General features: G+C 49.3%; 1 protein-coding gene across 1 annotated transcript in view; it reads left to right on the forward strand.

The window, feature by feature from the left end:
• phactr2 (phosphatase and actin regulator 2) overlaps positions 1-9,729 on the forward strand; it is a 16,848-nt gene extending 7,119 nt beyond the window's left edge. The window contains exons 3-12 of the mRNA XM_084461389.1: positions 922-996; positions 1,609-1,773; positions 4,012-4,576; positions 5,330-5,502; positions 6,266-6,422; positions 7,148-7,203; positions 8,153-8,214; positions 8,600-8,737; positions 9,033-9,109; positions 9,536-9,729. Coding sequence (XP_084317515.1) covers positions 922-996; positions 1,609-1,773; positions 4,012-4,576; positions 5,330-5,502; positions 6,266-6,422; positions 7,148-7,203; positions 8,153-8,214; positions 8,600-8,737; positions 9,033-9,109; positions 9,536-9,551 — 1,484 coding nt within the window. The 3' untranslated portion in view covers positions 9,552-9,729. The remainder of the gene's footprint in view (positions 1-921; positions 997-1,608; positions 1,774-4,011; positions 4,577-5,329; positions 5,503-6,265; positions 6,423-7,147; positions 7,204-8,152; positions 8,215-8,599; positions 8,738-9,032; positions 9,110-9,535) is intronic.
• Positions 9,730-13,761: the final 4,032 nt, after the last annotated feature.

A 13,761-nucleotide genomic window follows, 5' to 3' on the forward strand; every position in this document is an offset into this window, starting at 1 on the left:
ATTTACCATATATTTACCAGCTAAATACTTCCACAAACAATGGATGGCTCCCGCTAATAGCTCGATATTTTGCACAGCAATTGCAACGGCAATCTGCTCCAGTTTAGCACAATATCCACAAAAGATTTTGCTCTAATGATATGCCCGGGCAAACATGGCCACAAATTTATCAACTGTGTGCAATTTGCACCCATGATTGCAATTAGCCATGTACGTGTTCTTGCGCACGCCTGGCATGACGGTGCCTTCGTCTGGCTACAATAACTGCTGCCATGATCCCTGGAGAGCCCGGGCATGTCAGCCCCTTATATGTGTTGCACTCACCACCAGCTGAATGCAATTTGTTCTTGTATATAGATACAAGATCTTGGATATAGTCGGATCTTTCCCCAGTGTTTCAAGCTTCTCTCCATATTTCAGAACACAGATTGGATCATAATGAAAATGAACAGACGACTTTTTTGCAGAAAATATCAGTTTGGTTTGTTTCTGTGCATCACAGCTGGTTGAACTTATTAAATCCCCCTCTATATATATTTCTTCCTTAATATCATCCGATATCATTCAAACCCTACAAGTTCTGAGGAGAGACAGCAGGAGAGAGTGCGCGCTGACTGCTGCAGTTAATACCAGCTTTTTACGAGCGGTATTTGTGTGGCAGTTAGCTCTTGGTGTTTGTGGACCAGACGCGAGGCTTATTTGGATAAATTTTGCACAGAATTACCTAATTTACATACATTCAAATGAGCCTGCCGCGGATTGGATGCAATTTCTCTGTCTCATTTGCACGGGTTTTGCAGCTGCAAAAGCTGCACGATCCTTTTGTGGATTTGGCCCTTAGTAGTTAGGGAACTGTAAAAGGAAGGGTCACCTTGTAACCTGTATTGAAGTTGACTCCTCCCGTTCTGCTGCCCCCTACAGTCCTGGAGAGGAAGATCTCCACACGGCAGAGCAAAGAGGAGCTGATCAAACGAGGAGTCCTCATCGCTGACCAAGGTCAGACTCACTGACGACTAGGAGCCCTAGAGAGGAGAGAGCTTCATAGGGGTGATACTAGGATCATACTAGGACCAAAACAGGGTTACACTACAACAGCTGTGTTCACGGTGCCTCTCTGACCAACGTCTGACTCACTGAGAGCTTTGTACGGTTATATTGGGGTCATAGGAGGGTCAAACTAGGGTGACATTAGTTTAGGTTAGTATGACGACCACCCGGTTAGCTGCATGTCACTGTCACACATATTACTAAGGCTGGGACGCGAATGTCCACGTTGCAGACTGTTCGCTGTGCTGTGAGTGTGATCCTGACTAATGGTCGCCCTAGTTGACGCGGTGTTGACACTCATCAGCAGCATCACCCCTGCATAGTCACACATTACCGTCACATGGCTGCCCCCCTACACCCTGGACATAACTGTATCTGTGTAGGCGCCATGTGTCAGCGGTCATAGACGGTGGACATGACATTTTTCCCATAGCTGCTCAACTCCAGGAATGTTCTAGTCAGCCTCACAGCCTCTTGTCATGTCAACTCCATAACCCCCCCCCCCCCCCCCCATCCCACCCCCCCCCGGGCTAACTGTTGACTCCACCTCCTTCCTGCCAGATGAACCAGTCAACACCGAGACGCTCAACGGCCACGCCACGCCCGGCGTGACGTCAGAGGAGGTCAGAGTTGACATCGAGTCGCCGGAGACGCCGTCAGACGAGCGGGCGGTGTTGCCGGAACAGGCGGAGAAGGAGGACGTGAAGGGGGCAGGTAAACAAACAGGTAAACAAACAGATAAACGAACAGGTAAACAAGCAGGTGAACAAGCAGGTGACCAAGCCGCCAGGGTTCTGGTCGGAGGACACGCAGAAACGGCAGGCGCTGGGAGAGGGGTTCTAGGACCGTGACGTCACTTCCGGGTTCCGGTTCTGGAATGTTCGTTCTTGCACCCGCAGCAGAGACTCATGAAACGGCTATGAACCCTCTCAGAGAGCTGCCGGGTCACTGCGACCGAGGTACCGTCCCCTGACCGTCCGCCGGCACCGTCCGTCTCATCTCAGCTGGCGGCCGGCGCGTCTGACCGCCTCTCCTAATGTCCGCCGATCCCTCGGAGGTCCGGTCCCAGAGGGCCGGTCGATGCTTCTAAAGTGTTGTCCAGGCTTTTCTCAATTCAATTTCTATCGAGTTTTCCATTCCATATCCATTAAGAATTCTCCGTTTGCTGTCGTCCAGTTTGTTAGTATCATTAGCCTTAGTGTACAGCCACAGCACACAGTGCACACACACACACACACAAACACCAAACACACACACCTCTAACACACCAGTGTGGTTAAGCTCCCCCGGAAGGTTATAAATCCCGTTAAGTTAAGCTCCAGTGATCAAAGTCCGCTGTCAGTCCAGGGAGTATCATAGTCTTCTGACCGTGTCCTTCTTTCTGCCCCGGGCCCCCTGGAAGTCCACCCCTCCCCGAGCCACTCACCCTCAACCCCCCCCCCGGCTCCATAATCCACTTCACGGCTGCCCCTTAAGCCCCAAACCCTGGTTCGCTTGAGCCTAAAGACCAGTCCTAAGCTCGCTGATTTCATTAAGGTGGTCCTGAGCCCCCCTGTCTGCCCGCTCGGTCTCTCTCTGATCGTCCTAACAGGCCGAAAAACAACCCTCGACGGGACCGAGATGGCCGGAGGTTTATTGTAAGCTCTTGGACAGGAGTTAGGTGGTCTTACTGCTGAAACCCCGCCCTCTGGTCAGTTAGGAGAAACCAGGTCGTGGTTCTCTGTTTTAACGTTACTGTGAGATCTTCTCCGACCCCCTTCTGTAAGTCTGTCTGTCTTTCTGTCTTCTGGAGTTTGGTTACTGTCAGAGGAGTATATCTTCCTCCTCCTCCTCCTCCTCTAACCCCCCCCCCCCCCCTAGAGAGGAGTAAACCCCTTCTCCGGGGAAACCAGGCCAGAGCACGGGAGGTTCCTACTAAAAAAACACCCGGTGGCACTGCTCCGGCCAGACCAGTAGGGGGCGCTGGTCCCGCCCCAGCCAGACCGGGGGGCGCTGCGGGCCCAGCAGGGCGCAGAGACCCCGCCCCGGGGGCCAGAAAGACCCCCAAAAGCACAGGCAGCAAGCCGGCCCCCGCCGCCGCCGCCGCGCCGGCCAAAACTAACCCGCGCAGCGCTAACCGTGGGCCGGGTGAGTACGAGCGGAGCTGACCGGCCGAAGCGGCCTGTCCTGTCTGCATGGAGAATGACCGGTGACTGTCCCAGCATGCGGAGGGACCCAGTCATCACCCTCCCCTTCCCCCACCCCCCTCTTACACACACACACTCTTTCATCCCTCCGTGTTTCCCGCCTCCGTGACCTCTGACCCCTGTCGGTTCTGTGACTCAGCTGTGTCTTCGTACCTCCTGTGACGCGGGGAAGGTCCCGTCTGTACAAGGCACGGCTTCGGAAAAGCTTTCTGAGAAAAGGGGGAAGTCGAAGGAAATCAGTTGAAACTTCTTCATTTTAAAGATGCTACTACAATGAACCCCACAACGTGCGTGCGCCCGCGTGCGTGTGCGTGTGCGCGTGCAAGCCTGTGCACATATTCCTGTTTGACCCATCGCAGACCACCGCATGTGATAAGCATGCGGGCCAAGTGATTCGTCTGAGGAGAAGCCCGGATACTGTGTCGTACTGTCAAGTTGTTTTTGCTCTCGTCGTTTCTGTTTCCATGTCCTCCGGCCGTGGATGTGAATGCCCTCTGTGTTCCCGCTCTCTCCCTGCCGCCGCCTCCTCGCTATCGATCAGCCGTACGGACGCCTCGTCCTCAGCAGCCCAGAGAGGAGAGGGACCGCCCAGAACGGGAGCTGCTATGTTTAGCCTTAGAGGGATTTGTATCGAAATGTGTTCTTATCGTAGCTAAGTGCCACCTGGCTAAAAACTGCTATTAAGGATAAGCCCCCGATGTCCAGGATGCGTCGGGTTTGAACCGAGCGGAGCCATTTCAGCCGACGCCAGTCTAACTCGGGTTTGCTCTCCTCTCAGCCAAATCATCCCATCCCAAGAAGTCGGGAGGCGCGTCGAAGACCGCCGCGCAGACCTCCAAGACCGCCGGCCAGTCGTCGAAGAGCACGCCGCAGCCCCCGAAGGCCCGGCCCGCCTCCTCCGCTCCCGGGTCGAAGACCTCAGGGGTCACCGGGACGGACAGGAGGACCCACAGGAGGTCCGATCCCCCCGCCTCCTCCTCCTCCGGACCCCCCAAAGCCGTCCCTGAGTCTGACAGCCTGTCCGGGGAGCCCCAGGCCCCCTCACACCCCCAGACCCCCCAACCCAAGAGGCCAGAAAAGCCGGAGGAACCCCCCTCCGACCCAAAAACTAAGACTGGTCCAAATGCCTGTGAGGCGGAGGAAGAGGGGGGTGGTCCTCCCGGGTCGAGCCTGGAGCCCGGAGCCAAGGCCCCCCATGTTAACACTGCTACAGAGGAGACCTCCTTCAGCGAGGGGGGGGGACTGAGCTCCTCACAGGAGGGTCAAGGGTCTGAGGCGGAGGGAGCAGGCGGAGGGGACCACCGGTCAGGTGACGAGGAGGGCGGCACAGAGAGTAGACAGAAGTGAGTAGCACCACACACACACACACACACACACACACACACACACACACACAAAAGCTGAATCCCAAATCGCGCACTTAGGCGAAAGTGCAGAGCACTCGCGGCCTTGTGGCCTTACATGCGCGTTCCCGCTAAGTCCACAAGGGCTCAGGGTAGTTCCAAAACGGAATTGCTAGGTCCACAAGTGCGCCACGCCGCCATTTTGCGCACTGTAACCGCACTTACCGAAAGTCCGCAATTTCACGGACTTAGGAGCAGAAAATACCCACAGCCCACCGCGTCTCATGTGACACAGTGCTTGAGTGCATCCGAGTCATGATCCGAGTGCATCACACATAAATGATGACATTTGCAGATAACACAACATTTATCTTGAAATCCACATGCTGCAAACATATCCCACCCAACCTAATTTTTTAATTATTATTAAATTAAAACAGACGTCAATCGGTCAATTTGCAGAGCTGAAGGGAGCGTCAGAGCAGCCTCTGCGTCGGAGGAACGCGGCAGCCAATGAAAACGAAGTGGGAGGGGCATTGAGCGAAACTGGGAGTGCTGTCCCATTTAATTCACGGCCCTGCACCCTCTGGCCCTTCCAGCTGACGTAAATTAAGTGCTCAGGCCTCAGGCCACAAGTGCGAGGGGCCGCAAGTGCGGTTTGCGCACTCAGATTGGGATTCAGCTAAAGACACACAAAAAGAGCTGTTCTGTGTACCTGCTGTTGAATGCTGTTTTGTGCCGTTGTTCCTCCAGACCAGCGGGAGGCGATAGAGAGCAGCAGGGCCTGCGTGTGAACGTACAGCAGCCCGAGGTGACGGTCATCCCTGATAGGCCCAGAGACAGCCAGACCAGCGACTCCGACTCCGATGGACCAATCTTGTACCGCGACGAAGAGGACGATGAAGAGGACGATGAATACACAACAAGTAAGGGATGGATTCACAGATAACCTGGAATAACGTCAGTAATGGTTCAAATTATGAATTTCACACGCCTCCGTTCGGCATTTGGTCCTACTTTATTATTTTTTTCTAAGTGTTACACCCCAATGGCTAGGAGGCATTGTTGAACACACCTGCCAAAATGCTGTGTGTGATGCGACCTACTGTATCTGATATTACCTGGTGAATGCAGGTGAGAGAGAGAGAGAGAGAGAGATAGAGAGAGAGAGACGTGTAAACAGCCTGAAACGCTTAAAATGCCTAAAATGTAAATACATTTGCCTTAGCCGTGTAGTCTGTAGACAGAGATTGTCTTTGTGGTATATAATTATTCCCGGACCAGGCAAGGCAAGGCAGCTTTACCATTTCATACACACGGAAAACTCAGCGTGCTTCACATAAAAACATGCTTAAAGACATTTTCAGATACAATAAAACAGTTGTCTTTATACAGTGTCTTTATTCATCCATAGTCAAACGGCTTGAATTCGCAGTAACTCTCTCTATGTTGAAAGAAAAAGGCTGAAAATAAAACATTGCCTGATTTTCGTACTCTCAAGGGACCACGGCTGATAAATCGTGTTATGTTTATCAGACATATCTTCCCCTTTCAATTTTCTATGCTTGGTTGGTTGTTCTATGCACTCGCCCTTTCAATAGAACCCACGTTTGACTGTATAAGTGACATGGCGAGATTCTCCAGGGCCCGTCCTTGTGCCTGAGGCTCGATTCTCCTGGTGTTTTTCAGGCGCCCTGGCCAGTAAGATTCGCCGCCGAGACACCCTCGCCATCAAGCTCGGCAACCGGCCCAGCAAGAGAGAGCTGGAGGAGAAGAACATCCTGCCTCGCTCCTCCGAGACCGAGCGACACGAGCTACGACAGCAGATCGGCTGCAAGCTGGTCAGGTAGGCACACGTGGATGCGCACGCACTCAGGCGTGTTCGCACGCACACACACACACAGACACACACACACACACACACACACACACACACTGTCATTTGTTGCCATGTGTGTTGAGACACCAGGCTTCATCTAAGATTTAATCAAGGTGATAATGTGTTCTATAAGCAGTTTCTCTAATCACTAAGATTCACTGAGGTAAGTTTGATACAGCGTCGTTTTAATAGTCACATGCAGTATAGTTTGATTGATTGAAACCTTTATTTATACTCAGGTGAGCTCTGAGGTGAGGCCACCTCATTTGCAGAGCTGCTGAGTGTACAACAAAATAGAACAACAAAACAATGTACAGTGCACTTAGTTAAAAACAGTTACAACATGTATCATAAAGAAATGAAATCAGGCATTTAAATTCTTTTAGGGAAGGAAGAACTTCCAGCTTTAACTTGGACTGAATGTCATTCCAGGACTTTGGGGCTGCATAAGTAAATGCTGTCCTGCCAAGTCCTGTACGAGTCCGTGGAACTTTAAGTGTGATCCAGTCACTAGAACGTGTTTGATGGGCTGGAGCATTCCTGTCCAACAGGGCAGCTATATACGGTGTTTACATATGATGTTGATGAATTATTGTCTCACTGATGCTCTAGTAAATTAATCCATGATGGTATTAGTTATAGTTGATAGTTTAAATAGTTGATCCGATCCGTTGGTCTCCCTCCTCTCCTAGACGCCTGAGCCAGAGGCCTTCCCCCGATGAGCTGGAGCAGAGGAACATCCTCAAACGTAAGTCCACTCAACACAGACTAGAATAGATTCCAGTAGAATCGGACTAAGAACTGTGTGCATTTATTCCGGCCCTGTGCAGACCAACGGTCTAATGGATGTGGGCCGTCGGGCCAGAGTTCGACCCACACTCTGACTCTCCGGCCTGTTTATTGGTCAGTCAATCAATGTGGGGAAACATTTATCCCCAATGGAGTGGGTAGGATCTGAAGATTAACCCGGGTATTTGCTGCCAGATAAACGCCAGGCTTTCAAGACCAAATGCTTTGTAGACTAATAACTGCTAGCCTATTCTCGACGGAGGGTGCAGCTGTATGTGTTTGAATTGGGCTGCTGTTGTTTTGGAATCTAGGAGGGACTCTTTTTTTTTTTAAATAAACAGACCAAACTCTTTCATGAAACATGTTCCTGGAATGTGGCCAATGTTCACATCATGATTTCCTGTGCACAGGAAGTGGTCTGTGTGGATGGCCATCGTGATGTGCTGTTTAGCGTGTTATTCTACTGTAGTTCCAGTGTGTTCGTTTGTGTGTGTGTGTATGTGCGTCCATGTGTGTGTTTTTATTAAATCCAAATGGGTAAACCTCTAAAGAGACCACAAGGTTAAAAGTTCACCTAGTCTCCCAGAATGGCATCTGTCTCATGATCACCACACGCACACACACACACACACACACACACACACACACACACACCATTTATATGATTCAGGAAACATGACAGCCATTAAGCTGTTGCTAGGTTGTAATCCATGAACATGAACACAGCAGGAATCATGGGGTCCATCACACACGTCTGTTACATTGTATAGTTCTGGGATTTATCTCTGGTGCTTCTTTTCACGTTCCTTGGTTGTAAGCATTGTTTTAAACACTCTTAGAACATGGGGTAGTTCTGTATCCTTCTCACCATCCTCTCTCTCTCTCTCTCTCCCTCTCCCCATCTGCAGAGAAGAACGAGGAAGAAGTACATGAGGCCATACAAGAGATTAAAAGGAGACTCTCTAGAAAGGTACAGTAGTCTTCTGTGCTATATTTAGAGGCCATCTGAATGTCTTTCCACCTCTTACAGCTGCTATAATACCATGACTCATGGTGGGAGGAGGGCCATGTGTGTGGAAACGGCACCATCTGGTGGACACAACTGGAACTGCTGTAACACATGGACGTCCATATGTTCAACTGTCCATACCAGCATTAACACCATAGATGAACTGACTGTTAGGCCTAGTACAGTCAAACAGTGATTCATAATGACTCTCTCTCCTCTCTCTCTCTCTCTCGCTCTCTCTCCATCTCTCTTTTTGTCTTGGGATCTCTATCGGTGTGTATTGTGTGTGTGTGTGTGTGTGTGTGTGTGTGTGTGTGTGTGTGTGTGCATGCATGCGTGTGTGTAGTTGAGTGTGAGGCCTACAGTAGCGGAGCTGGTGGCTCGGAGGATTTTGCGCTTCAACGAATATGTGGAGGTGACAGATGCTAAGGACTACGACAGGCGGGCAGACAAACCCTGGACCAGACTCACTCCTGCTGATAAAGTAGGCCTGGGGCTTCTGGGACTTAGAGTTCTCTTAAGGGCTGGGGTTTTCAACAAAATTACTCTTGTTGTTTACTATTACAAATTCAAAAGAAACCCCCCCCCCAAAAAAATGTTGGCCCACATATTTCAACATGTAGAGTAATGGGCTAAAACAATAATCATCTCCTCCTTCTGTTCTACTCAGCACAACACTCCCACCTTATGGCCAGTACCGGAATTACACTGATATATTCACAGGCTACTGATCACTCTTTTGTGAGAAATGACTTTTCTTTTCACTGTTTTGTCCCCAGGCTGCTATCCGTAAAGAATTGAATGAGTTTAAAAGCAAAGAGATGGCGGTTCATGAAGAGAGCAAGCAGTTCACCAGGTAATGAAAGAATTATTTATGACTTCTGCACTCCAGGTTATGAGTCCCGCCGAATACATACTGCTTCAGATATAAATGGCCTGTCTCATAGAAATGGTTCAGCTGCAGATTGGGTGATGTTTATCCTCTAGTGTGGCATGTGTGAGTTGAATTACGAGTCACATTCTCTGTAAGTCTATCGTGTGTGTTTGTCTAACCCGTGCAAGGCTGTCAAACCTGTGTGTGTGTGTGTGTGTTGTGTGTGTGTCTCTCTGTCTATGTATGTCCTAACCTATATGTGTGTGTGTTCTGTGCATCTAGCCTGTGTGTGTTCTGTGCATGTGTCTAGCCTGTGTGTGTTCTGTGCAGATGTCTAACCTGTGTGTGTGTGTGTGTGTGTGTGTGTGTGTGTGTGTGTGTGTGTGTTCTCTGTGTGTGTGTGTGCAGGTTCCATCGGCCGTGAGAATGAGGTGCGGGTCCATTCTCTCCTGCCACTTCAAACGGGTGGCTGCTTGGTTGCCTGTCTGCCCCCAGGCTTTCTTCTCCCGTGACCTCCTGATGGGGGGCTCCGCTGGATGACCCCCCCTCACACACACACACACACACACACACACACACACACCATCATCACATCCCATCAAGCTCTGACCCTCCAAGGCCCCCCATCCATCCAGCCCCGAGCCAGAGAGAAACTAGCCTCGGGGCTGTATCATTATTTGCCTTCTGTGATGGCTGCACAGCTTCATCATCATGGAGACAGAGACGGACAATGGACAAGACAGACAGACAGACAGACGGACAGAAGGACAGACAGAAGGACAGACAGACAGACAGACAGACAGACAGACAGACAGACAGACAGACAGACAGACAGACAGACAGATAACCATCCAGAGAGCCAACTCTCTGCAAACACTACGGAAAGAGCTCCCGCTCTTCCCATCAAGACGCTGATCGAACCCCCCACATACATTTGCTCCAAACCCTCCCACCCTCCGCATACCCACAATGCCCGTTCTTATTGCCATATAAGGTCGTCCCCCGGCCCGGAGCGGGGGATGATGGTGATTGGGAAGTTGATGCTGTGACATGGGGATCTCAGAACTTCTCATATTTAGACCTCGTCTCGGTGATGTGTGCCTAAAACTGCAACGTGTGTGGCTATAAATTGTATGTACTGTGTTATTTGGAGTTGTGCGTACGCACTACGCAATGTACCATATACCATGTGTATACAGTATAACTATGTACAGTATGTCGCCTTCATAGAGCATTATCATTATACCACAAGCACACTAATTGGTCCTAACTACATTAGGTGAATTCAACTCTAGGTTAATTGGGTTAGGGAGCATTGATTGCAGTGTGGAGACTGGACAGATTTTATGTGCTAGGCGCTTCTGGCGCAACACCAGTTTTAGAGTTTGAAATTGTTCAGGCAGCTCCTGACTAGCAAACAAACAGACCCCCCCCCCCCCCTCCCTCAGTTTGTTATAGAGTGTGTGTGTATCTCCAGAAGCAGGGCGCCAGACTGCAGCCCTGTCATGTCTGTGGATGGATGTCTGTAGGAAGGAGACGGGGGTCTGGTTGAACGGGATTCGGTGGGTCAGCGGTACCTCCGGACGGGAGACATCCATATCGTTTATGGCCTCTAAACATTGAACTGCCCGACAACAACTACCCCTGTTTGAAGCATCACCCGGACATTTCAGCCCTGAAGGCGGCATTCTGTTGCGATCCATCACGTCAGACTGTCTTAAAGATAGCTATTCTCGTGCGTATCCTTGGGGCTCTACAGACTAGGGTAGTTCTATAAATGCTGTATAATATTAGAAGCGAGCCGCAGTATTCGTGGTCATGTATTTCATGTTCTATGGTGACTTTTGTACATAATGTATATCGGATGCATGTGCATTTCCATCCAAATCAAGGCGATGGCCAATGACCCGATGCCAATGACCTGTTTTTACACTGATGTGAATATTGTACTGTTGATTTGAATCCTCGTCCCCATCGTTATGGTGCAGTGTTGAAGTAAGGTTCGGTAGCGCTGTGCTCTATTAGTGAGTATGTGTGCTGTATGTCAACAAGTTCTGTACATAATACAGTATATAGTGCATTTATCCGCTACTCCTCCTCCACAGTGGGATGAGAGAATTGTAAAAAGTATAGGTTTATATCTTGTGCATTATCATATACTTCGAATACGGCAATAGATTTGAAGTCGGTCCGATGTCGGATCACAGAGGTCAGACGGCAGACAACACACTGCAATAGCAGTTCCCCAGAGACACCGCTGGGCTTGGAAAGACCAGATTCTCTCTTCTCCGCGGTCTTTGGTGCAGGGTAAGGCTGATCCCGGGTCTGTGAGTCACGTGTAGGGTTAACCCTAACCCTAACCCAGCTCTGGAGCAGGAGGAGGCCATCGTCCTATCAGTATTATTCATGAATGAACCAGCGAACTCCACAGACTGGACCCCGGACGCGAGCGCTCAGCTCTGTCCACCCCTGAATGAGGTCTCTGGACAGAATGAGTGTGCACCTGTACATGATGGAAACACAGATGGTGACTGTCTGTCATGTGTGTTGTTTTGTATATAAAGAGACCAAATCATGACAACAGAATGTTTTTTTAGTTGATCTTTGTTTCTAAATGGATGAATGTGGGGTGGATTTAGCTGTGAAGTGGGCAAAGGCAAAGTGGGCAAAGGCACAGGCTGTTATTGTACACTTCTTCAAACACTATATTTAGGCCTAATTAAAACTAAACTGAAATTGAAAAAAAGTTAAACGATATATAAATAAAAACTAATGAAAAAGGGCAAAACTTATTATAACCTTGATGCGCACATGGCGCGCGTGCGCTCACACACACACACGAACAGGACCAGAGACTCACACACACACACACACAAACAGGACCAGAGACTCACACACACACACACACACACACACACAAACAGGACCAGAGACTCACACACACACACACACACACACACACACACAAACAGGACCAGAGACTCACACACACACACACAAACAGGACCAGAGACTCACACACACACACACACACACAAACAGGACCAGAGACTCACACACACACACACACAAACAGGACCAGAGACTCACACACACACACACACACAAACAGGACCAGAGACTCACACACACACACACACAAACAGGACCATGGACTCTCACACACACACACACACACACACACACACACACACACACACACACACACACACACACAAACAGGACCAGAGACTCACACACACACACAAACAGGAACAGAGACTCACACACACACATACACACACACACACACACACACACACACACACACACACACAAACAGGACCAGAGACTCGCACCCGGTACTGAAATTTCACTGGCAAAACAGGAGGGCTGTTTTTTCCATAGATCTTTGCCAAGAGCGCAAGAACAGATTGCTACTTGCGATTTGAGGATAATGAATCACATTTTATTTATCACAAGTCTGAAGGATGTGGAGAGAACCTGCTGAACCAAGGACCAACGTGACGTAGGCCTATTGATCTCAGAGAGCGAGAGAGAGAGAGAAATATACCTCTATTGCTCATGTTATTCAGCAGAGAAACTATTTTGTCATTATTTTATTCCACCTAAAATCGCACAAAATCGATAAATGAGCCAAGAATGTCTACACGTCCTTCAGTAAGATAAAGCGAGCAGGTGCGTCTTACCGACCGCCACCCACTGAATTCTGGGTACCGCGGTTTCCTCCATTCATGTGTGCTGCTGCCTCCTCCAACAATTTCCAATTACCTTGTGCCAAGAGGACTAGCAACAAGACAAAAGCAACAACTATTCTGTAACTATGGCTGGCTCTGAGGCTCGGTGCTTCAGGTCTACAGTTTTCCATGCTGTGCCCATGGGTGCGTAAGACAAACGCCTACGACATTTTGGTTTAGAGCGCTCCATCACACACAGTGGCTAAACTGGGTGGATTTCTGATCCGGTATTCGTTCAACTCGGTCAGCCTTGGGAAGAGAGAGCAATAGGAGGAGAGATAATAATAATACTGAAGACGCCACACACCCTCCATACCTACCTGTACTACACCCTCTCCGGACGCAGGTACAGGTCCCCGCCCCTCAGAACCAGGGAGGACACATCTAGTTTTGTACCTCCATCCATCTACTCCGTCCCCCACACACACCACTCTAATTACTCCAGGGAAACGGACTAGCTCCGCCACACACACACACACACACACACACACACACACACACACACACACACACACACACACACACACACACACACACACACTATTATTTGTTTATCCTTAGTGTTATATTTTTAATCTGTAAATGTAATGTTTATCGTGTAAAGTGTAGATATGTATTCTGTGTCTGTTCTGTGTTGTATCATCACACAGACACACACACACAATTATTTATTTATCCTTAGTGTTATATTTTTAATCTGTAAATGTAATGTTTATCGTGTCAAGTGTAGATATGTATTCTGTGTCTGCTGTGTTGTATCATGTGTTATATTCTGTCTTCCACTCCACAAAATAAGTTACTAGGGGGAAATAAAATACTTTGCCACAGCTTTATTGGATTGTGAATGTGTAAATATTTGCTGTGGTAAGTGTTTTCGGGATCTTTAAGCATTTGGAT

The sequence above is a fragment of the Borostomias antarcticus genome (genome assembly GCF_949987555.1).
Source record: "Borostomias antarcticus genome assembly, chromosome: 2".
NCBI lineage: Eukaryota > Metazoa > Chordata > Actinopteri > Stomiiformes > Stomiidae > Borostomias > Borostomias antarcticus.